This window comes from Fundulus heteroclitus, chromosome 13 (assembly GCF_011125445.2).
Source record: "Fundulus heteroclitus isolate FHET01 chromosome 13, MU-UCD_Fhet_4.1, whole genome shotgun sequence".
NCBI classification, from domain to species: Eukaryota; Metazoa; Chordata; class Actinopteri; order Cyprinodontiformes; family Fundulidae; genus Fundulus; species Fundulus heteroclitus.
This window is the reverse complement of record NC_046373.1, coordinates 36,771,631-36,797,321: the sequence shown is the minus strand read 5'-3', so window position 1 is coordinate 36,797,321 and position 25,691 is coordinate 36,771,631. Positions and strand designations below refer to the sequence as shown.

The window sequence follows — 25,691 nt, the reverse complement described above, 5'->3', positions numbered from 1 at the left end:
TTATATGAGCAACCATCTTCTTTCTCTCTTATTTATCCATCTGTTTCTGTTTTTATGTTTCTATCTCTATCATGTAAATTATACATGGTTATACTCAGAAGGCTACCTGCCGTTCTCCCTTCCTACTTCTTGAATGAAAAGCTGTTTAAAATCTAGATCTGCCAGAGTTTATACTATTTTTGAGTGTAACTTCATTCAATTCTAATTTTATTAAATTTTGGATCTGCTTCTGATCCATTCATGGGGTCTAACTAGCAAAAAAATATTAAAGAATAGAATAAAGGACCCATCTGTTTTCAGGGATAGACTCAGGAAGGTGGATTTTTATTTCCAACAGACAGATTTTTGGTGATTTGCGACAATCAAAGCAAATGGTATTTTTGTAGGACATCTGAAAATGACCATAAAGCCGTTTACTTGATGAGAACGTGCTGCATTGAGCGTTAAAGCGTATAATAATCGAGTTTAAACAGATCATCTTCATATTTGTATCAGGCAAACATTCTCAGTCTATTGAAGTAACCAGGGAACCATGTGGAATAAACAAATGTGTCCTTTTTCAGTTGTAACAATAGAAAAAAACTGACAAAGAACGCATTTCTCCGCGGGACTTTTTAGTGCAACCATCTTCAGAAATTTAGCCCGTTTACGAAACGCAGAAACATCTACCAAGGCAAATTCTTCCGCGGACATTTTAAACTTCATAGTTGAGCGCACTTATTGACATATTCCAACATTTTCCACAGCAGGCAGTTTTGTTGTGGGGGCGGGGCGCCCTCCTGGTAGAATGGTAGGGGAAACACTGCAGTTCCAACACACTCCCACACCCATATACCACAGTATAACCATGAATTATAAACTTCATACAAAAACATTTAATTTGAGTTACACTGTCACTTATTCTGTCATACACAACTAAATAATAATCATCCTGTAAATAAATGTTTTTTTTATAATAGAGAGGGTCATGAAAGATCACATGATCTTTCATGTGATGAGGGTCTGCAAAAAAGTGGTCAGCACCTTTTCCTATAGATGGAGAAAAAAAGAAGGAGCTGAAAAAGGCACAGAAGACCCTGAAGCTGCCTGAACAATCTTTGAAAACTGAACGTCCAACCAGATAGAATTTAAAATTCTTCTTCTAACGTATAAAGCCCTTAATAATCAAGCTCCATCATATATCAGAGCTCTGATTACCCCGTATGTTCCTAACAGAGCACTTCGCTCTCAGACTGCAGGTCTGCTGGTGGTTCCTAGAGTCTCTAAAAGTAGAATGGGAGGCAGATCCTTTAGCTATCAGGCTCCTCTCCAGTGGAACCAACTCCCAGTTTTGGTCCGTGAGGCAGACACCCCGTCTACTTTTAAGACTAATCTTAAAACTTTCCTTTTTGACAAAGCTTCTAGTCAGAGTGGCTCATGTTACCCTGAGCTACCTCTATAGTTATGCTGCTATAGGCTTAGGCTGCTGGAGGACATCAGGATCTATTTTTCTCACTCTATAGAGTTCTACTGTTCTCCAGTTTTGCATTATGTGTTGTCATTTCTGCTTTAACCTTTTGTTCTCTCTCTTTTTTCTTCATAGAAGGTACACCTGGTCTGACGTTCTGTTAACTGTGACATCATCCAGAGAAGACGGCTCACCCGCTACTACCATCTAATGTAGAACAGATTACTGGATCAATGTGTGCTTCTGTGCTTTTTTGTCTCTCTTGTTGTGTCTCTGCTCTGTCTTCTGTAACCCCAGTCGGTCGAGGCAGATGACCGTTCATACTGAGCCCGGTTCTGCCGGAGGTTTTTCCTTCCTGCTAATGGGTGGTTTTCCTTTCCACTGTCGCTTCATGCTTGCTCAGTATGAGGGATTGCAGCAAAGCCATGTACAATGCAGACGACTCTTCCTGCGGCTCTACGGTTCCCCAGGAGTGAATGCTGCTTGTCGGGACTTTGATGCAATCAACTGGTTTCCTTATAAAGGACATTTTTGACCAATCTGTATAATCTGACCCAATCTGTATAATCTGACCCAATCTGTATAATATGATTGAACTTGACTTTGTAAAGTGCCTTGAGATGACATGTTTCATGAATTGGCGCAATTTAAATAAATTTGAATTGAATGGGGATCTAGGCAGGCAACAGATTCGAGAGTTCTCGAGCAACAGAAGGCGATCGCCCAGGTCCTCTCCCAAGACCGAGGAAGTAGGCACCTTATCCCCTCTTGGCAGGACATTGACATCCTCAAGGCCATCAACAAGACTATCTGAAGTCACTGACGCACTTTCAGGAAAGAAATATGTGAGTGTATCTTTTGTAAAACCAACACTACGCCTCTTTTACAACTCAATCTTGACAGAGCAAGAGGATGACACAGACCTCTCAAAATGCGTGAAGAAAAAGATACTGGAGTACCTGAATGAAAAATATGGCGACCCACCAACAAAAGAGACATGGCCACTGCCCTGGACCCAAAGTTTAAAGTGAGATATGTGAGTGAGGCCAACCGAGAGTCAATTAAAGCCAGACTGACAACAGAAAGGAAGACCATCGTGGTAAATATACAAATGTTAAAAATCAGATTCATGTCAATGAAAATACACAATTCAACAAATACATTTGACAGTATACAACTGAAGAGATTATTATATAGTAAAATGTCAATGTCATTTTAGGTTTAAACATTAAACCAAAAACAGGAGACCGATAAAACAGGTTCCCCTCTCTGTTTTGTCCCCTTAAAGGAAACAGTACTGGCAGACATTCCTTCTGGTGACACTGAGGTTGCTGCTGATGAATCAAACCAGACGAAGAGAAAGAAAGGCCTAAGCAGTTTCTTCAAGGTCCCTGACACCACAGTTCCAGGTGAAGGACATGCTTTGCAACTGGACAAGGCCAGAGGTCCTGAGCTTTAAGCCTATCTCCAGGCAGGGACTCTGGACCCATTGGAGAGGTGCAAGCAATCACAGAAGGTCTTCCCACAATTCTCCATCCTAGCAAAGAAATATCTTTGAATCCCAGCCACAAGTGCAGCATCAGAAAGGGTCTTCTCTTCAGCACAGGTGGAGATGTTGTCACCGCCTGCATGCATCTCTGAAGCCAGAGGATGTAAACAGGCTAGTGCTTCTGCCTAAAATCCTTTAAGAGGTTACAGTAGCCATATTGTGTTGAGCTTTGGTAAGATCATAGGACTGAGGCCAGCTAGTTTTTATTTATTCATTTGAAAAAGATTATTTTCAGTGTCTTGTTAGATTTCTTTTATGGCAGCTAAGTTAAATTTACGTACCTCAAAATGGTTTGATAGTTGCAAAAATGTTTATGGGACATATTGAGACTGGACAACTGTGTGGTCTAGTTAAAAGGCTGGACTTGATTATTTAACTATAAAATAACTGTAAAATAATAATTGGAGTGGGTTGTGGAAGTTCAACACCACATAGCTGGTTTATAATTTTCTATTCACTTTTATTTGGTACATTTTTGCACTTTATATTCCTCTTTTATTATTCAGTAGTATTTGCAAGTTTCACTTTGTCTATTTTTTTTTTCAAACATTTTTCAAATTCTAACGAAAATGTTGTTTAACAGCCATTGTTTATGTTCAATAAACTTGTGTTCTCAAAGTTGATGAATAATGCAATAATGCACAGAAAACAGCAAACAGGAGAAAACAGAAAACATCACCGTGTCGTGTATAACTCTTCAGCCCCCAAAGGTAAGTACCCTCTAGAGCTGCCTTTAGCAGCAGATCCAGCACTTTTTGGGATTTCTGCCTATTCCTCCAGGCTAAACTGCTCCAGCTCCTCTATGGTGGATGGTTTTACTGGTGGACAGAGATCTTTAAGTCTAACCACACATTCTAGGTCGGATTGAGGTCTTAACTTTGACTAGACCCTTCCAATATATTTCAATGTTTCCTATTAAACCACTTGAGTGCTGATTTAGCAGTATGCTTCAGGTCAGGTCCTGCTGAAAGGAGAACCTTTGGTCCAGTTGGGTGAATACTTTTGCAAGGCACTAAGGGTCTACTCTCAGTTTTACTTTGTCTTTTCACTGTACTTATAGTCAGAGGAGGGACCAGTGTAAGGCAAACAAGTAAAAAACGAGAAATAAAGAAGCAGAAAGGAAAAAAAAAAAACAGACCCATTATTAATCCATGATGAACGTTGGCCGTAACCAGAACAACTATTTAGAAAGTTCAGAAGAAGAAAGAAAACCACAAGAACCAAGGAAGACAACAGCAGGCGATCGCTGAAACATTGTGAGAGTTTGAAGAATGAATGGTTCACAGAAGACTTTATGGACTAAGGTAGAGGGAGTACATCAGAAGACGCAAGCAACCACTTCTTAGCAAGAATAGCAGATCCAGACTGGAACATGGCAAATGTTCCAGTTTCTATGAGACTTAGACGAACCTTTAACAAAATGATGGAAAAATTGATGTTGGGAGAAAGAAAGGATCTTCTTGTGTTCCCAATCGCACAAACTCATCAGTGAAACACAGCGAAGTCAGCATCAACTGTGCCAACTGAACTAAACCAAGAACCTGCATTATGCAGCAAAATAATGACCAAAAACAAACAGAGGACTTCACCTGGGACCATGGTGAAAGGTTTAGACTGGCCAGTCGCCAGCCCTAAGCCCCTTAGGACAAAGATGGTTCTCCCCAGAGATCTGGTAGCGCGGCTCAAGCACAGCAATGCTGTGTATGTTGTTAAGTCTTAGGAGGACTGTGACCAGTTCTACATCAGGGAAACAAAGCAGCCACTGACCAACAGGATGGCCCAGGACAGAAGAGCCAATTCATCAGGCCAGGATCCTACAGCTGGCACTGTTCTCAACGTGGCTACAGAGGAACATTGGTTAGAGGGGGGAGTAACGGAAGCCATTTTTGTCAAGAGAAACCAGTTGTCACTGAACAGGGGTTGGAAGCCAGGCTCCAAAAGGGGGTTTTCACTGACGTCACTGGCCAACTTCCGGTCCGCCATATTGGGTGGCACACTTCCTTATCTCTAGTTGTCGTACACGTATTATCGTATCGCGAATGGATAAGTACGCCAGCACGCTAGAGCGACCAGATAAGGACGTATATCTGAGGAAATGTTCCGTGATCGACCATATGGACCCCTATGCCCTCCACGGTGCCTTGTTTAGCCGTAATCCAGATGATTGGCCAAATGTAGAGCACGGCGACATAGTGCGTTACCTGGTGTTCAGTGAAAACCCTCTGCACACTCTTGAGGAAATGAGAGCTTACAAGGGTCTAGAGGCTCACAACCAGTTCACATCTGGTTGGGTACGAGATGTCGAAGTTATGTACGTCAAGGAAATCGCCATCATACGTGGACGGGTGAGTTTTAATAAGATGGTAAAAATGTAAACAATCCGACGCAAATGCGTCGCATGCTTCTGCGGTGGCTGGCGGCCGGCGGTGTGCGAAGGCGCTTGGCTGCAGGGCCGATCGACGCCGCTCGCGGCTTTAATTATTTAAGCAGAACAATGACCAGCGCAAAATTAAGTTGTATTTACCGTATTGGCGCCGGTAGGAGCTGCAGATCATAAAGCCAGCAAACAGTGGGAACACAGTAACTCGTTCAAAGGTAAGCTGTGCTCAGACGGGCTCTGGCACATGCTAACCGTTAGCGCTAACAACCACTCACGCATGTAATGTACTTTTAACTAGCTGCTATGTGTTTCAAACGTTTAGAACACACTCTCATTGACATCGGGATACTGTGGAAAGTTATGTTCGGTCGTCTTACAGCCGCGATCCAAGCGAGCCGACGACTCTTTGTTATCAGCTAACAGTTGTTCTCCGTGGTTGCGCCTCCAGGCAGGAAAGCGGTGGAAAATTAATCTGTTTCTATGTTTTTCCCATGGCGATCATGTGTTGCGCTGTTACAGCCCACAACACAGCAATGGTTTACCATGGTTGAAATCAAGTTAAGGTGAAATTAATCAAATTAAAACACGGCTGAGAGAGGGAGTACAGTATGCGGTAGTAATAGGCAGTAGAGGCGGCGGAGGCAGTCAACATGGCAGCCGCGGAAAGTAATAAGTCATAACGCCCAAGCCCTATTATTAATATATTCTTCTTATATGTTTTAAATACTTAACAGTTAATTACCTGTGACAAAGTGAGCACCGCAGACTCTGGCGTATTCCAGCTTAACACCGTCCAAATCAGACCTGGATATCCGTGTCAGCCATAGGTGACGGTGTTGTTCAGAGAGCTGTTTTGTTTTTTCACACTGATTCACTATTACGGCTGGTAGGCGATAGAAAGATCGTTGATCTCCACCTCCACGGGCCGTGCAACCAACCATTAAACACGTTTTCCCCATTGTTCACTTCCAATACTGCCTAAGGCGTCATACAACGCAGGTCAACGGTGCCAAACGACTGCCACCCAATATGGCGGACGCGCTGAGTAGTCACGTGAGCGTGACGTCACCTGAAAACCCCCTATTGTTCCCCTCCTACAGTGCTGGAATTATGAGCATGACTCAGCTCCCTGGGAACAAAAAGCGCACAGCTGGGTTGGTGGGCTGATGGTCCTCTTTTGCATGTGAACAACCAGTTTAAATTGTCATACTAAAAGTTGTTGATCTACAGCTCTACTGAATGGAGAGGTCTCCTGGAGAAGAGATTAAACATGTGAACAAAGAACATATCCAGAAGATCCACTTAACTTTTTTATTAACCTGAACTTTACCTGACAGATAAAAGAAAAACTCTTAAACGTTTTAAAATCAGAGACCAGATTTATGTTAATGTTAATGAAAAGCTCCTACTACCAATGACTCCAGAATGAAATCGACTGACTTTTCTTTACTCTCCTCTTGCTAGCTTGAATGCTATATAGCCTTCAGCCAACTTATCGCACTGTCCGGTTTCTCACCTGCTCCTGGAGCGACATCAGTGTCCACCCATTCCGTTTCTTCCTTCGCCTTTTTAGGCATTTTGTTAATTTAACTGTGAAGATATCGGAAAATCCCGTTGTTTTAATTTCTAGCAAACGGGCTTCGCTAGTCTCACGTGTATTGCGGCCTAACAACGCAATGATGCAATATTTGGTCGCCAAACGTACATTCGGGCGGAAATACGTGTGCTTCAAATCGTAGCGACGCGTCAACGTGGGCGCCATGTTGGAAAGGGAAGACACCCACCGTCCGATTGAGACGGACCTGTTGCTGTAATATGATGATTAGAAATAATTGTCGTGTCCACTGGCTATTCTTTCATGTCAGCCATCCTGGGCACCTTCTATAGAGCCCCTCTCCCCCAATCTTCGCCCTATTCTACATTAAAGACCTTTTTTAAAACTTACATTTAATAAAACAAAAAAAAAACATTTTATTCATTTTGTAGCTTATGAAAGCCATTGAGGACATAAAGTCGTATGTGTTTGATTAAAGTTAGAATAGAATAGAATATCTTTATCCCCCCCGCCCTATGGGTAAATTCGGGTGTGACAGACAGTGGCCGTAGACGGAAGACACTAGATTTACACACAAGATTAATAAATGAAAAAAGCTAAATTTATAGTTAAGTTTATCAATATATCAAAAATACTGTGGAATAATGAATCAGAATCAGCTTTATTTGCCAGGTATGTGTATACATACAAGGAATTTGACTCTGGACTGTACAATGCTTCCAATTCCTAACCAGGGGCCCGTTCTTCGTACGTCGCTAACTCAGTTAGCTGGATTTGATTGTTGACGATTATGCATGATCTTGGATCGTTTGGTTCTTGGAAAGTCATCTCGGACTTGCTGCCATAGCAACATGTGCGCAAGTTTAAACCTGCTCGCGAGCAGGCTTATTTCACGTAAACAGGATTAGATTACGGCTGTATAAGTGGAGGAGATAGGGAAGTAGTTCATAGTGTCCTTTTATTTGCGCACCCATAAGCGGAGTAAAAGTCGGGCTTCCTGGGACGGAGCTCTGGACGTTTGCTTACTTTCAACACAAAATCTAAATTATTTATTAAGTTAGACAATCATTTAATTCAATCAATGGGTCCCATGTAGCCCCTAAAGGGTGACGTTTTCAGTCAGTTGATTTATCTGGAAATCGGGTGAGAATTCATCGGATTCAGAGTGTCTGAAAACATAAAGTACATTTTCTTGAATTGACGTGTATTCTCTCTGAGCGCAGCTTGGTCTGACCTAAGATGGCCGCTCTGTCGGCACGCCTCTCACCCGACGACGCGGCGTCTACGTATTCATGTCTGTGCCAATAGCAGCGCTGCTGATCATTGTTTCTACTATCGATACATTTCCCCTTTTAAACAAACGCATGAACGCGCAGTTGTCTCAGATAACTCAATCCAGCCATACTAATCATAAACAACAGGTGTGTTTGAAGAAACCAATTAGCCGGATCATGATTAGCCGGATGAAATCATCTTGGATGTGTCATTTGATCTCAGATATTTTAAGCAACGTACGAAGAATGGACCCCTGATCAAGAACCTGTGCAACGCAGTTAAAAACATCCAAAATCAAAATGAGACATCCAAGATGATTTCAGCACACCTGTTTCAGCTTTGGACTACAGTGCAGTGAAAGAAAAGGTGTTCCAGACTTTCAGATTCAGTCTCACAAAAAACACAATTTTCAGTGTCAAACTTACATTTTTCTCTTAGAAATTCATTAGTAGGGTAAAATCTGTTAATAATTTTAAATTGAATTTCTTTCATTTTTTTTTTAGGTACTGGGTATGATAGGAATTTAGTTCTGATCATCTTTTTTGCTTCTGTATCGAAATCTTTGAGAACATATTCTCTCTTTACGTGGTTGGAAGATGAACAATATGTCAAATAACACCTCAAAAATGTATTGTTACATTGATGCTGAAAAAATTAACGTCATCCATAAAAAATTGTTTGAGTTTTGGAGAAATATCAGAAAATATTAGATCTTGTCCAACCATAGCCTGAAGAGGTAAAGGGAATGTTTTTAAGGTCTGATTATATTTACTTTTAGTACAATGGATTTGATACTTTTCACAAAACTCCTGATGAAGTAACAGGTTACCTCTATTGTCCATGAAATGAGAAACAGCCCATATTTCTTTTTTATACCATTCGTTCATAAATATGGATTTTCTATTACTTAGAACGTATCTATTGTTCCAGCTAACTGAGTTAGCGACGTACGAAGAACGGACCCGAGGTGTTTTGACATTTGCACTAGATTTAGTCTCCAGTTGGTGGCAGCACTGAGCTTCACTCTACAGAAACCAGAGAGCAGAATAAATAGTCCCACACTCACTGAGCTATATTATATAGCTCAGTGCCCACACTCCATAGCAGATGATAGCAGTAATGCACAAGTTGTTTGCTAACCACTAATAAAATCCACAAGAAGAAGAAGAAGAAGTTGCAAATTCACACTCCACTCTAGTAGGTGGCGGTAATGCACATAGACATATATTATGTCTATGATGCACATCATTAAGTTGCTTGCCAACCGCTATAAAAAAAGAAGAACAAGAAGAAGCTCTGCAGCCAAAACATGGCTGAATAAATTGGGTGTGATCCAAAATCAGGCGTTAAGGGTATGCTGTGGTAACCTGACTCAAGCCAGACGCATGACATACGTTTGGCACGAGTCAGGTTAATGCTGTGGTGCTGTCAAAACCACGCCAGTAACAGCTATCCAAGTGGAGATGGGAGAAGTCCTAGACTAGTCTTACAATTACAAGGAGAACAGATGAGGCTAAACCTAGAAAAAATTCTGCAAAGAACCACAGGGGAAATGAGTTTAAACTATGTAATTGGCTTCCTGAGGAATACAGGGCTAATTAAAATAATTTAGTATGATCTTTTTGTTTGTTTTGTTTAGTTTAGTTTAGTTTGTTTTATTTGTTTGCAACCTATTAGGAAAGGTTAGACTCCAGTACCACACTCCAGTCCAGTTGGTGGCGGTAATGCACCATTAAAGTTAGTTGCCAACCGCCATAAAAACCAAAAGAAGAAGAAGTTACAAATTTCCTACATCAGCGAAAGCACCGCCGTTCTGTTGTGTTGTGCAAGGACGCCCTCAGGAAAGTGACATTCGCTAAAGTTAAAGCCAGCGAGCTTCTCGCTGCCTCTGCCCTCCTGATTCTGCGGTGTTCCTGGGGTAGGAGCAAAATCCTCCAGACGAATGTGAGCAGCTTCCGTTGGTGGAAGGGAGCAGAGCAGGAGGTCAGTAAACCAGACTCAACTGCTTCCTTAGCTTAGCACCAAGCTAACTGCCGCCGGGGCTCCGTCCCTGACCGCCCCTCTCCTCTCCTCTCCTCTCCTCTCCCGCTCTGCTGGGCTGGGCTGGATGCTTATGGTGTTTCCGTGTGTCCCAAAATAACCAACCAGATATGCACGACTAGAGAAAACACAGCAGCTTCCTACTTTAATCTCAAGCCCTATTGATTTGTCTATAGCCCAAACAGTCATCATACTGCAACAGCATGCTGTTCTCCTGCATTAGGACTTCAAGAATATTTATGTGTCACCGCTGCGAAATTTGTCTTTGGCCACTCCGGTTCACATTACACATAACGAGGCACAACCAGGCGATGAACAAGGGTTACACACATGTTAGCGTTCATGAGTCACAGTAACAGCTAATGAGGTAGTAAGGTGTAACTTATGGTGGGCTAGTAACAGTGGGGGGGATTTAAAAGTATTGGACTGCAGTCTCCCATCAGGGGCCGATTTCCCTCACAGCTCTTGGGAAGAAGCTGTTTCTAAGTTTATTTGTTTTGGCTTTTTGGGGCTTCTGAAGCGTTTACCTGATGGGAGAGGGACATTACCTGGGTGGGTGGGATCAGTGGAGATCAGTGACGTGCGGTAGGGTTCATAGCTGGTGAGGCACTGACGTCATCAGAGTCAGATTTACAGATATATCCACTCTACAGAGTAGACTCATTGCAAAGTGCTGAAGGAGACTGGAAACCACCAAGAGACATGGAAAAAATAATACAAAATCATTTGTCATTTGATTGGTATAGACAGTTTATGAGTTATGATGGATTTCTGCATTTGTAACACATTTAAAAACTATAACCTACATTACGCACATTTCATTACAAAAACAAAACATGAATAATTATCACTGTCTTACCTCTACTTAGAAATGAAGTCCATGCAGCGCTCTTTCTGCACAAACATATCGGTCATTTTACGGTCCTCTTTATCTTCTTCAGATTTAAAAGTCTCTCAGTCTCAGTGGAGCTCACTGCCAGGCGCCTGCCTCCTCATTGCAAATGCTATGGCAGGCGCCTAATACTAATCTTTCAATTTGGTCATATATAACCAATTTAGTGTTCAAAAAAATAGGTGGAATCCAATTTCTTTTACAATGTGATTTTGAGATAAACAAATTACCACTTAAATTATCTGATTTTCATAAACAGGTTCTTCTCTATTGGAAATTAATCTTTAATCATAATTTTACACCCCATAACACCCCTGTTTGGAACAATAGATACGTTCTAAGTAATAGAAAATCTATATTTATGAACGAATGGTATAAAAAAGAAATATGGGCTGTTTCTCATTTCATGGACAATAGAGGTAACCTGTTACTTCATCAGGAGTTTTGTGAAAAGTATCAAATCCATTGTACTAAAAGTAAATATAATCAGACCTTAAAAACATTCCCTTTACCTCTTCAGGCTATGGTTGGACAAGATCTAATATTTTCTGATATTTCTCCAAAACTCAAACAATTATTTATGGATGACGTTAATTTTTTCAGCACTCAATGTAACAATACATTTTTGAGGTGTTATTTGACATATTGTTCATCTTCCAACCACGTAAAGAGAGAATATGTTCTCAAAGATTTCGATACAGAAGCAAAAAAGATGATCAGAACTAAATTCCTATCATACCCAGTACCTAAAAAAAAAAATGAAAGAAATTCAATTTAAAATTATTAACAGATTTTACCCTACTAATGAATTTCTAAGAGAAAAATGTAAGTTTGACACTGAAAATTGTGTTTTTTGTGATATTGAATCTCAAAGTCTGGAACACCTTTTCTTTCACTGCACTGTAGTCCAAAGCTTTTGGCCTGATTTTCTGATGTGGATCCAATCTAAAGGAATTCAATTACCTGATTTTACTCTAAAAGTAGCCTTATTTGGTATAGTTGCAAAAATTGAAGATAAAGTTGGTATTAATATTCTAATTCTATTAGTTACATTTTATTTACACAAATGCCGTTACTTAAAATGTAAACCAGTCATATCTCATTGGAAAAATGAGACAAAATCTTATGTCAAATCTTTAGAATTTAAAAAAATGCTGGTAATTTTCTTTTTTTTGTGAGTAAATTTAATCTGCTGGTTTACTGACTTGTCCTTGAATCTATGTATAATATAATGTTGCCCCTTATATTATTATAATTGTTATTTTTGTTGTTGTTGTTGTTGTCTTTACTATTATTGTTGCAGCACGAAAACATGTTACCTGCACACAGTATGATGAGCAAAACACCATTCGTAATCCACATACGTTAGATTGTGGAAAATCAGTTCATAAATGTTTGAACAACTGGATTTATGATCTAGAGACAGGAAGATGCATTCACAGAATGGAAGCCAGCGCAGTTAACATGGTCTTAGCGCAATCCCAGGGGAGGCCAAGCTTGCTGCGGCCTCACCGGCTTCACTATCAAGTGATACCAAGGATTTACGTGGAAAATAGTGAAAAGTCTGCGATTTTAAAGAAAATATCATAAAAAATTAGATAAAAAAGCTTATTACAAATGACAGACTGAATCACAATTTATATTATGTTATCATTATTATATATTTTCTTTTTTTCCATGATGGCAAGTGAGGCCTGGCCTCACTTGCCTCCCCTGACTGCACGTCACTGGTGGAGATGCGTAGTCCTTCTTTGGACTCGTTCTGCATAAATTTAGTCTAGACCCTGCAGACGGCATCCCACAATCCCCTGCACTGTTCTCACCATCCGTGCTAGCTCCTTCCTCTCCTGGACTGTGCAGCTTCCATATCATACAGTTATGCTGATACATAAAACACTCTCTATGGTAGCTCTATAGAAGTTCTTTAGCAGTTTAGAGGGAAGTCTAGACCTTTTCAGTTTCCTGAGGAAGAAGAGCCGTTGTTGAGCCTTCTTCACCAGGTGGGAGGTGTTCACAGTCCAGCAGAGGTCGGAGGAGATATGATGCCCACAAACCTAATGTTGTCCATATGCTCCAACCTCCTCCCTCTGTATGTAGAGAGGAGCTTGTTGAGTTCTCCTGGACCTCCTGTAATCTATTATTACCTCCTTGGTCTTACTGGTGTTCAGGATCAGGTTGTTCCTGGAGCACCACTGTGTGAAGATTGCTGACCTTATCCACAAACTTCACTACTGTGTTTGTGGGGTGGACAGCAGAACAGTGCTGGGTGAAAAGTGTGAAGAGAACAGGACGGAGGACACAGCCCTGCAATGTTCCTGTGTTGAGGATCAGTGGAGTAGATGTGCGTTTCCGAATCTTCACCACCTGAGGTCTGTTGGGGAGGAAGTCACTGATCCAGGAGCAGAAAAGTGTGGATAATCCCATGTTGTGGAGCTTCAGGGCCAGCGTGTCTGGGAGCACGGTGTTGAATTCTGAGCTGAAGTCCACAGAGAGCATCCTAACATAGGTGTTGATCTGCTGCAGATGAGTCAGAGCTGAGTGAAGTGCTAACAAGACAGCGCCCTCCTCTCCCTGTAGGCAAACTGCAGGCTTTCCAGGCCAGCAGGGATGGTGTCCTTGATGTACTTCAGGAGGATCCTCTCAAAGCACTTCATGATGACGGGGGTCAGAGCGATGGGACGATAGTCATTGAGGCAGGTGATGATTGGTTTCTTGGGAACAGGCATGATAATGCATGATTTCAGACAGGCGGGGACCGTGGAGAGCTGCAGGGAGAGGTTGAAGATGTCCAGGAAGACCCCTGCTAGCTGGTCAGCACACAATTTAAGTGTCCTGGCTGACACCATGTCTGGACCTGCGGCCTTGTTGGTGTTGACCTTCTTGGTGGAGCAGCAGGACGAGAGGCTGATGATGATCCTCTGGCTGGGAAGATGTTCAGGTTCCCTGCTGCTTAGAGAGTCAAAGCGTACAAAGAAGCTGTTTAAGGTGTCATGGAGAGCTAGGTCATTGCTGAGCTGCTGGTTGCTGTTCCGGATGTCTGTGATGTTTGTGATGCCTCCACATGTCGTGTGGATTGTTGCTGCTGAAGTGGTCCTCGATGCTCTGCTTGTATCTATGCATTGCCTTCTGGATGCCTTTTTTAGGTTCGCCTGTAGCCCTGCTGTAGGCCAGTGTGTCTCCAGATCTGAATGCTGCATCCTGGGCCTTCAGCAGGGATGGCGCAGAGCTGTCCAGTCATGGTTTCTGGTTAGGAAACACTCTGATTGTCTTTGTGGGGAGGACAGCATCAATGCAGAAGTGGATATAGGAAAGCACAGATGATGTGTAGCTTCCTAAGTCAGCACCCTCTTTAAATACATCCCAGTCAGTATTTCCAAAAGTCCTGTAGAGCTGAGCAGGCCTCTTCTGTCAAAACCTAAATGGTTTTTGTCACCGGTCTGGTTCTGCAGATCAGTGGCTTGTAGACAGGAATCAGGTCCACAGAGATGATCTGATGAACCAAAATGTGGGGCTGCAGCAGCTGTATAAGCTCCTGAGATGTTCCAGTAAGCTTGACCTAATGTATTATTGTCTCTGGTTGGGAACTTAATGAATTTATGAAACTTTGGGGAGCACAGGCTTTAAAAGAACTTGGTTAGAGTCCCCAGCACTAATCAGTGTACATCCCCCATTATAGAATACCAAAGGAACAGAGTAGGTCAGTTTTTTCCTGATATCTTTCTGCTGAAACCTTTCCTCTTATCCCTCCGTAATATCCCAGATTAAAGTTTAGTTTAGCTTAATGCTCTGCATTGAGGAAACTCAACAGAACCTGTAATAAAACAATGGCTTATCTTTTAGGTGTAGCAGTTAGGTGGATGTTCATTAATAAGCCACTTTTATTTGCCAGTTTTCCAACTAATAAAACCTTCTTAAAAAAAAAAACATGAGCAGTAAAACGGACTTCTTTATATTCTGGTGTACTTGTTTTTCCATTATTGATAACTGTGAGGGCTGATGGAGTGTTAAGTCATGGAATGACATCATTGAGTGCATTTCTGATTGGCCCACTCGCTAAAGTCTGAATGCCTGCATGGAGAATATTGAAATCAAGTGTTTACGCTTCTGGTTGAGGAGTAGACCTAATTTTGATAAATTCCTACACTTTTCTGTGCTCTCAGGTGTTTGAAATCCAGGATACCTGGCGGTGTTTTTGGAAGTCCGGCTTTCTGGTGGACCTTGGGTGATGTTCAGCTGGTGCCTGGGGTAACTTGGACCCTGACTGAATGGCTCTGAGCAGAGGAGGTGTAGCCTTCTGGAACGGTTGTATCTGCAGCCAGAGCAGTAGGAAACCCATTCAAAAATGGAGCCGAAGTCTCAGTCAGGTAATCTGTTCCATTGTAAAATTACTATAGCTTTATCTTTATATTCTGTATCATTTGGAGCTTAGGCAGTGTTGTCAACTCTCGCAGTTGGCTTAACTATCCCACTTCTCTTTCTGATTACCTCTGCACAAACAGATCTTATGCCTAAAAAGCTAATGAGTTTAACATCTCTCAACCCAATCGAGCATGCATTTCACTTGCTCAAGACAAAACGTAAGGCAGAAAGGCCCACAAACAAGCACCAACTGAAGACAGCAGCAGTGAGTCTGTAAATCATGCGATATACTAATGGGAGTTTTCTGCGACTTCACAATATCCTGTGATCATGAGGCCAAGTTAATGCCTTCCAATTGTTCCAGTCAGTACTAGCCTAGAATCTGGTGTTATTAAAAAGTGACAGTATTTCTTGTTAGTAAGTGTTAATTTAATGTACCGGCCTTCTCCTGCTTAGCTCTGAAGGCCCATTCTTACCCTGGTTTAAGATTTGGCAGTAAATGAATAAAACATTGATCAGAGGTAAACATTGTAAGATGCATATTTAGTTCATTAGGAACTCCCAATGGAGACAGAGTTTGCATTACCATTTTGTTGTATTCAGTACAAGCTCTGACCTCCTGGCTCATGGTGATGTAAAGATTTCTGTCTAACTTTTCCTATTCTGAATACATCTTTTAAAGGCTGCGTCCCTCCCATGCTTGGGAGGGGGGTGATCTGTTCTTAAAACAAAGAGACTGTTCTACTCTGCAAAGCCGCCTCACCAAACTCACGCTACCGCCTCACCAACATTCCAAAAAAAAAAACTAACTCGATATGCTTGCGTGCTTATTTGACGTTAACACGTGTTTTTTGTTGTTGCTGTCGCGCGTGCATATAGTGAATGGCAGGGGAATAAAACACATGGATACGACCCCCCCCCCCCCCCACGCTCCGCGAGTCGGTCCGTGCAAAACTTGCCCCCATCCCCCCCCCCAACTCACCGCCTCGCCTAAGCAAATTCCTGCGGGAAACACTGCTTTAGTACTTGTGTTTACTATATCTACTCCACTCTAGTATTGTTAGTTATTAGTTCTGCTACTACTAATGACGAGGATGATAATATTAATAAATTGAGTAAAACTTTGGACATGTTTAAGTCCTATGTAAAAGCAGGAACCCTTAAAGCTAAAGTCGGCGATTTTTCCGGAAGCTTCCCGAAGTCCCTTTTTAAATAACGACACATGCGCAAGACCCATCTCCCAAATCCACTCTGGTCTTATTTCTTTCTACTGAGGCCTTCCTCTTCTTCTCATCAACTTGTACATGGTTTGCAAGCTTCTTGTGACTCTCAGCCATGTTCAAAGTATACGGTGTGAGCAGCGGAGCTACAATGAACGGCTAACCCTAGGCTAACTGAATAAATAAACACTACAAGTGTGCCTGCGCAGTCAGCAAACAGAAACTAACAAGGAACAACTATGCACTCTGGTGTTAGGTGAGCGTATCAGAATGACTAGCATATGGGAGAACCGGTAGAGAAGGTGATCCCCCACGGAACTTGAGAGACAGAGGGGGGTGATGGCAGGAGCAAAACTCTAACCAATTCCTGCCACTCGGACCAAATGGCAGGGATTGGTTAGAGTTCTTACTGGCCTGCAGCTTTCACAGAAGTAAACATTTTTAACCTCCTTTTTCTGAATATATTATGTATTTATCCATTTTACCCAGTATAACAAAAAGTGTTTCTGAAAAAGATTACCAACTATAGCTTTAATGTGCAGAGTATTTGCTTAATTAATGACTGGGGGTAAAAATATTTAGACCAGCAAAAGGTCAGGGGTCTCATTTATAAAACATTTTTGTGGAATCTATACTAAAAGTGCACATACACCAAGAAAAATAAAATTGCGTACACCAAAAAATATTGTGATTTCTAAAACCATGCATGCACACACCAGCACACACTTTTCCTCTATGGATCACAGCTGTACCTGGTTCCTCCTTGTCTTCTGCCCTCTGCACGCCCACATTCAACCATAAATGGTCGACGCAAAGCACCTCATGAACGTTAATGTGTGTTAAAAATGGGTCAGCTCTTTGTCATGGTGACGTGACAACTATGGAGAAAAAGCAAAGACATTTTTTAAAGAGAGGCATTTATTAAATGAGAAAATCAGAGGTAAAAGCGTAGATGTTGCCCACATTAAAAGAAAAAAATTAAACTGGCTGTTTTCAACGTCAGATGAAAGCCGTGCTCTGTGTTGAAATTCCTCTAAGGCTTTGCGCTCAGGTCGACGCGATGAATACATAAAACTAAACACTGCAAAAAGCATTTTAGACAGCCGATGGTCGTTGATGGCTGCATGGGTGTGTGAGCGCTGTGCTGCACTGGTTGGAGAGATGCCTTTCAGCACCTGGAGGCAGGTGTAGCCACTTTCCCTATAGGTTACACCAAAATTCAATGCTCGGATGAAGAGGTATATTGGCCAGTCATCATCATTGGCCAGGAAATATTTGATCCCTGAAACTGTGTTTCCTCCCAATTCTCCTGTCTACAAGGTCCTCCAGCAGTGACCACGCAGCTTTACGCACAAGTGCATTTGACCGTATACAGCAATTAAAGTGATCGCCTCACAAGTTCCCAATAATCTTGTAATCCATGGTAAATGACTTGTACTTGTACAACGCTTTAACTAGTCCAACGACCCCAAAGTGCATTACACTACAATCAGTCATTCACCCACCCATTCACACCCTGACGGTGGTGAGCTATGTTAGTAACCACAGCTGCCCTGGGGCAGGCTGACAGAAGCGAGGCTGCCATACAGCGGCGCCACCGGCCCCTCTGACCACCGCCAGCAGGCAATTCGGGTGAAGTTTCTTGCCCAAGAATACTTTGAGTGAAATGGTTGTGAGTGGGGGATGGAATTTGAATCTGAAAGGTCCTTTTGTATAATTGTGTCACCAGCGTAATTATGTGTGACACTGCGGTTCTGAATGCTTATGATAAAGTTGATCTACAATTAAAGTCTGATATGGATTGAAATTGAAGATCTGAGAGGAATCATGGGGCAGTTAGGCTGCAATTCACCACTTTACCATCTGCGTCGCCGATATTGCCTGTCTCCAAAATGAGCATATGCATGGGTCTGAGTTGCCATGAGGACCGCACATTTTCCCATCAATTTTTTTTTTTTTTGCGCGAAAAGTGGCAAATGCATACTTCAGGCCCCTTTTTGTGCATATGCAAGCTTTATAAATGAGACCCTAGATGTTATATGTCTGCATATTAAGCTTTGTGTAAAGAAAACTTTCCATAAATGGTGTTAAATGCTCATTGCTCCTTTTCAGGCGTTTCACTGGCAACGGATCTGTCAGACATGTCCACTGAGCAGTGCTGCTTGGGCCCTGGCCCCCCCTAACAGCCTGAGATATCAGAAGATGAGGCGACCACTGCTGTCCCATCCACTCCACCATGCTAGCCAGCAGAGCGAAAATTGCTATGAGGAGGACTGGGAGGAGTCCCACAGCTTGTGTGTACTGGTGCCACAGGAGAGGTTGAACAAAATGCACATGCTACTGAAGCTCCCTGCCTTCAGTCACATTCAGCCAGAAGATCTGATTACTCTGGGGAGTCACAGCAGTGACACTGAGTTTTCCTTTCCATTGACAACTGTGGATGGCAGCAGAGAAGATGACATTAGCATCGAGAGCCTCCAGATGAAAAGAGCAGATGTTCTAAAGCGACCCAATGGCTGCATCAAAAGCTGCTCTATAACAGAGGATTGTCTTGTGCCATTCATGTTTGGCTCTCAGTTTTATTGTTTTCATTGTCCTGCCACGCATCTGGGAACTGGTAGAATACTGAAATCCTGCCACAGCAATGGACTCAACAGGATGACTGCTGAACTGCTGTTGCTGCCACCTACCTCTCTGTGCAGCCGCCTGAGCAGAGCAGAGGGCCAAGTGAGTGAAGGAGAAGGCGAAGAAGAGGAGAAATTAGCCATGATGTACGAAAGACTGAGGCTGGAGGTAAGCTGTCACACCTTAGTTCCACAATTAGCACGCACCCAGAAAACCCACCATCATGGATCACCTTGTCCTTTCCCTCTATACAAGGTGATCCACTGGGATTTCCCCATGACCGGGCTCTGTGTCATGACCCTAATTCTTGCTGTCCTAATGCATTGAGTGCTTTAAACATCTAACCTGACTCTCACCACAGTACAGCTGTTTGGTCCATCTGTGTACACAGAGAGAATAATGCATCATCCTCCAGAGTCCATCTGACCTGCTAAGTATATTGATTAGTAGAATTAAAGCAACAGCTTTGCTGGTGTTTCATAACCTGGCTCTCACCAGATGGATCTCGTTCCGCCGAGCTCCACACATCCATCTGGGATTGCTCCATTGTAGATGCATTTCACAAGGAGGGGCCTTATAAAAATTCTTGCATATGATTGGATAAACCGCTTGTCCGTCGTTTTTACTGACGTGCTACAAGCTCTTGCCAAACCCGGGCGGGAGAAGGGTGAAAACTTCTTTTCCACTAACAAAAGCCTTCATAGCCGTTCTCTGGTGTTCTTTTAAAGAATTAATATTCGGTAGATTGGACAACACTGATGAAATGGCAGCATCAATGTTACTGTTTGCTTCCTCACTGCCAACAGTCGCTCTCTGATACGTCACATCTACGAAAATCCCGCCCATCGATCCTGATTAGCTGGTCCATTTTATGTGGTATTGAAATCCCTCCCAGTGGCAGCGAATCCAGATCCATGTGCTGACGCCGTGTGAAACCGACATTCAGAGAAGGAAGGAAGGGAGGGAGAGGAATGATAGGTTTCCTCGCGATTATTAACGGACCCTCCACAAAAAAAATAAAAAATAAAAATTGCAAACAGCATTTTAGGAAGCCGATGGGTGCTGAGCGCAGCCTGGCTGTGAGTGGTGAGCGCACCTCCTTTGTGCTCTGGGGGCTGGAGCTCTCTCTCAGCACCTGTGAAGGAGTCTAAAGAGGCATATTGGCCAGTCCTCATTATTGGCCAGGAAATATTTGATCACAATGATCTATCAATCTGTAGTACACGTCGCCCTGGTGATCATTGGAGAGAGGAATGTGATGGCTTATGGGCGTTTTTTATTTATTTGAAATGTCCCATATGCATGTATATCTAAGTGTCACCAGCATAAGGATGAATAACACGGTGGTTTAAATGCTTATGTAGATGATCTATGACTAAAGTCTGATATGAAGTGAAATTGAACGTCTGAGAGGAATCCTCATGCAGTTTGGCTGCAATTCACCACTTTACCATCTGTGCACCCAGTTGAACTCACATTTGTGCACACATTCAAACACCCATAGGCAGATCGGTAGGCATCTAGGGGTTAAATGCCTTGCCCAAGGGTACATCGGCATGTGGCAGGAGGAAGCTGGCGGCAACTGTAAGATCGCTCTGTAATGTGGAGGTGTACACCAGGCAGATCTAAGCTCCAACAAACAGAAACATTGTATAGCAGTGATGGTGAAGCTCAGAGCATTTCCAGAGGTGAGGCATTTTTGCATCATCTACCGACATTAAGGCAAAGAAGACAGGGGAAAAAAAATCTACATCAAGTCAGTCACAATATTTTAAGGTAACCCTGGACAAACTGATGATAAAGCCCAGGTTTAAATACCCAACTTATACCTAAAACTTGTACCTTAAAAGTTACTGCAGTAGATGTTTTTTTTTTTATGTTGCCATATCCATGGCAGTAATTAAGAAATTTCTTTATTGTCCCACAATGAGGAAATTCAGCAGTGAGAAAATATTTAGCCAGAGTTACACACTGAATTATTAATTATTAAAAAAAAAAAACCCTAATCTAAAGTTAGTTCTACAGCAACAGAGAAAATCAATTAAAAATATAATCAGAGTAAGTATTGCACAATTATTGATAATATGGAATATTCAGGTAAAACTGAAATGTTCAAGTTAAACGGAGAAAAAAAAACAGCAGCCGATTTACACAACATTGCAAAACAAATATGCAAAATGTGTGATTGTATAGCAACACCCAGAGTTAGCTGAAGCTTGTGCAAATGGACATGAGCATGAGAGACGGTGTAAATGATTCCTGATCAGATGTCGCATGTCGTAAACGCTTATCGAGTCTGTTGTGAGCAGCAGAGACTATAGAGTCCTGCAGCAGCCGGGAGGAACCCCCCCCCCACACACACACACACACACAAACACATACTTTTTACGGACCTGCCCAAGCCTGATGAGATTGTGCCGAGAGGCTGTGACGGATCTCTCTCTCTCCTTGTTTATGTTGTGCTCCTGCTGTCTAGAGACATGTGCAAAAAGGTAAGAAGCAGCAAATATCACCCGGCGTCCAGTTAACAGGTCTGCTTCAACAAAGCTGTGCCAGGTTATGTTTAAACAACACAGTGTGTTATTGACAAAGACTGCAAATAACTGCACTCATTAGTCTGTCATTATGGTCCCAAAGGCAGCTGCAATGTGCCACAGTGCTGCGCATTGTGCACCGATGGCAGGCGCTATGTGGAGAAAATGCAGGCACATGAGCTTCTATGTTCATGTGAACTTCTTTAAAATAATAGAAGAACAATCTAACCAGGACCCGTGGCAGCCTGTCGAGGTTATTATTTTATTTTTTGAACACAATCTCAGTCAGAAACCGAGGACACGTTTTCTTTTATTAAATACATTATTTTGTATTATAAAACAAAAACAGCTGTTTTGTCAGCGTTCAGCAAAGACGGTTCAGCAACATTACAACAAAGCAGAAGAAAAAACTTTTTCTTTTTTTAAATTTGATAACATTTTACAGCTGCCAAATCCGATTTACATCGGCAAAGAAAGCAGCCTGTTTATCATTGTTGTACCAGTTGGCGTGTCGGTGACGGTACTCATGTCAAATGCAACAGCTGAGCGGCGCTTCTTCAGCCTCCGTCGACCAAAGAGCTTCCCCTGGTCACCACGTCCAAACACAAGCTTAATCAGCTCTACACATCCACAAACTCCTGCAGACAGCCTAGTGCTGAACAAAGTTCACCGCAGCTACTGCTTTGCCAGAGAAGGAAAAAAGGCTTATTATGGAAGATTCTGGGGAGTCACTTTTCAACTTCTTTTATTGATTAAAAGGCTACATGTGTGACAGCAATGAGCACATGCGTCTTTACAGTAAAGGGGCCTACCAGTAGATTGCAAGTTGAGGAAACATCCCCATGGCCCCCCGCCTTAAAAATCAATCCGGCGCCACTGCTGTTTTGTGCATCTAGGATGCAGCAGTCTCTCACTGACAGCTCTCCAGCTCTGCAACAACTCCATGCATGGGTGGGAGACATTTTCCATCAGTAAGTGCTCAAGTGTGAGCCACCAGAATAGACAAAGACTTTGAGACAAAGAAAATATTTTTCTTACAGTTCTTCTGTCTCCCACCACCTGCACTGGGTCCAGGGGGTATACCAGGACAGAGCTGGCTCTCCTAATGAGCTTCTCCAGCTTTCTCCCAGCTACAGATAAGCTGCTGCTCCAACATACACCATAGAAGATGGCTGATGAGCCCCATGCAGTCAAAAAGACCCCCTCAGCAGGTAGAGTCTGCTCTGACCCGTCCTGTAAAGAGCATCTGAGTTGTGACTCCAGTCCAGTTTATTCTTCAGATAAATACCAAGATTTCCCTGGATGTTCACCTGCCTCAATGAGATGGGTCCACCACCTGCTCCTTTGTTTTCCTTGCCTTATACCTAAGGTGGTTCTGTTGGCACCAGTCTACAAAGCTCTCTATCCGCTGTCTGTTCTCTGTCTCGTCGTCACCTGTAATGAGACCAACAATGGTAGTCATCAGAGGACTTTATTCACTGTGAAAGTCTGCTTAATGATTGGGAAGTTTCCATTACACTATGGATTAAAAGCTTTGTGCAAAACCAGTCATGTTAACTGACTGTAGCTAACAAAGGCTCAGCTCATTCAAGCAGAAGGTACAACATACATTGGTGTGAAATTTGTTTTGCCCCCTTCCTGAGTTCTTATTTTTTACATGTTTATCACACTTGAATGTTTCAGAACATCAAACATGTAAATATCAAAGACAACACAAGTTAAACAGAGAAGTAAACACAAACAAGTGATTGTCCCCTATACCTAATAACTGGTTGTGTTGCCCTTAGCAGCAACTACTGCAATCAGCGTTTGGGATTGCTTGCAGGGAGTCTCTTCCAGCCCTGTGGAGGAATGTTGGTCCACTCATCTCTGCAGAATTGTTGGAATTCAGCCACATTGGAGGGTTTTCCAGCAGGAACTGCCTTTTTAAGGTCAGGCCACAGCATCTATAGGATTCAGGTCAGGCAGAACCCAAGTTGGTTTCAGCTTGAGGTCAGGAACAGATGGCTGGACCTTCTCCTTCAGGATTTTTTGGTAGACAGCAAAATGGGTCCATTTATTCATGGGTCCATTTATCACAGCTAGTCTCCCAAGTCCTGGGACAGTCTGAGACCATCACACTACCACCACCTATGCTATGATGTTCTTTTTTTGAAATGTGGTGTTACCTTTATGCCTGATGTAACGGGACGCACACCTTCTGAAAAGTTCAGCTTTTGTCTCATCAGTCCACAGAATATTTTCCCAAAAGTCTTGGAGATTAAGATGTGTTCTGGAAGAACTGAGACAAGCTTTATTGTTCTTTTAGCTCAGCAGTGATTTTGGTCTTGGACCTCTACCATGCAGGCCATTTTGGCCCAATCTCTTTCAGACGGTGGAGACATGAACTCTGACCCTAAGCAAGGCAGTGAGGCCTGCAGTTTGTTGTTAAGTTAATTAATGCTTAATAAATAACTGTCGGTCTATTAGGCGTTGTCTGGTGAATATCAGCTGATATTAGGACAATAGTTAAATGGGTGATCCGAGCACTGGCATTCTTCAAGTTCAAGAATTTATTAACAGAAATAAAATGAACATCCAGAGAGCACCACTAATAGAATGCTGTTTATCTGAATTAACACTGTATTTCAATCAACAAATCCTCGCTACTAGGCTAGTGAAACTTTACTACTAAGCCAAATGAAGATAAAAAGAAGTTAAGCAATGTTGTACACACAAAAGAAGACAAATAAGATAGTTGAAAAACATTATCAGAATGATTCAGTGAATCCTAGTTCACTGTAGATCCTTAATCTTAAACAATGTGGAATGAGATCAGATTAGCTCAACTAATTTAGAACAACATTTGGAATGTGTTTCAGCCCTTTCACAATGCAAATCCTAAGAAAAACAAAACATTATTTGAGAAAATACCATTTTAAAGAATGATTTGCTCTGTAAAATCAATAACCTTTTAGGACACTGATTTTATTAATGCAATTATTCATCCGGGAAACTAGGGGCACTGTAGCGATCGTCCACTTGATGGGTTAATCCTAAATCATACAAAACATTAAATCGACATAAATCTTCCCTATGAATGATGAACGCTCATAGCACTATCCAACGATGGTGGAGTGAAACGAAAACAAGCATTCTGTTTAAAACTAACTGTAGTTGCGTTGACTCGGTTGTAACACTGATGTTATTTGGGGAGCTAATAGCGCTATGCTAGCAACATTTGTTGCTAATTTAAAAAAGACTTTTAAGTTATATTTTGTGTTAATGAGCGGACCGGATAACACAAACATTAATATCTAGGGTTGTCAACTGTTCCTTGAAAAACGGAGTCGTCTCGTATTTAGAATCCGAAGTACGTGTCCCATAATGAGCTAAAGCGGGATGCACCTAGTCTCCTAATTTCGTGAGAACCAAAATATCTAAAATGTTGATGTAATTCGTAAATTATGATGTGCGTTATATGTAATAATACGGTAAATTTGTTTCCAGCCATGTCCTGCGTATGATGATACAAAATCTGACTCACCTCATTGGTCTAGGTGCTGCTGCTTTACAAAATATACAGGGAGACGAACACAAAGCAGCATGGAGGATTTTTCCTCATGGCTTGATTGCACAAGTTCTTTGGACTTTGTCACACATGGCCATGTAGGTTTGTATTTTTTTCTCCCTTAATAATGAATACCTTCATTTAAAACTGCATTTTGTGTTTACTTGTGTTGCCTTTGACTAATATTTTAATGTGTTTGATGTTCTGAAATACTGAGCGTGACAAACATGTAAAATATAAGTAAGAAATCAGGAAGGGGGCAAAC

General features: G+C 42.1%; 2 protein-coding genes across 3 annotated transcripts in view; one reads left to right on the top strand and one right to left on the bottom strand.

Moving 5' to 3' along the window:
- The window catches only part of abcf1 (ATP-binding cassette, sub-family F (GCN20), member 1), a 36,012-nt gene extending 28,945 nt beyond the window's left edge, over window positions 1-7,067 (bottom strand). Inside the window, exon 1 of one of the 2 annotated variants that reach the window (XM_012853701.3) lies at window positions 6,893-7,067. In XM_012853701.3, the coding sequence (XP_012709155.2) occupies window positions 6,893-6,953 (61 nt within the window). In that variant the 5' untranslated portion in view covers window positions 6,954-7,067. The remainder of the gene's footprint in view (window positions 1-6,892) is intronic. The other variant, XM_036145650.1, reaches the window with a different exon arrangement.
- A 3,000-nt stretch (window positions 7,068-10,067) lies between these two features.
- c13h6orf136 (chromosome 13 C6orf136 homolog) overlaps window positions 10,068-25,691 on the top strand; it is a 30,728-nt gene continuing 15,104 nt past the window's right edge. Inside the window, exons 1-3 of the mRNA XM_036145648.1 lie at window positions 10,068-10,189; window positions 15,299-15,502; window positions 18,830-19,510. Of these exons, the coding sequence (XP_036001541.1) occupies window positions 15,404-15,502; window positions 18,830-19,510 (780 nt within the window). The 5' untranslated portion in view covers window positions 10,068-10,189; window positions 15,299-15,403. The remainder of the gene's footprint in view (window positions 10,190-15,298; window positions 15,503-18,829; window positions 19,511-25,691) is intronic.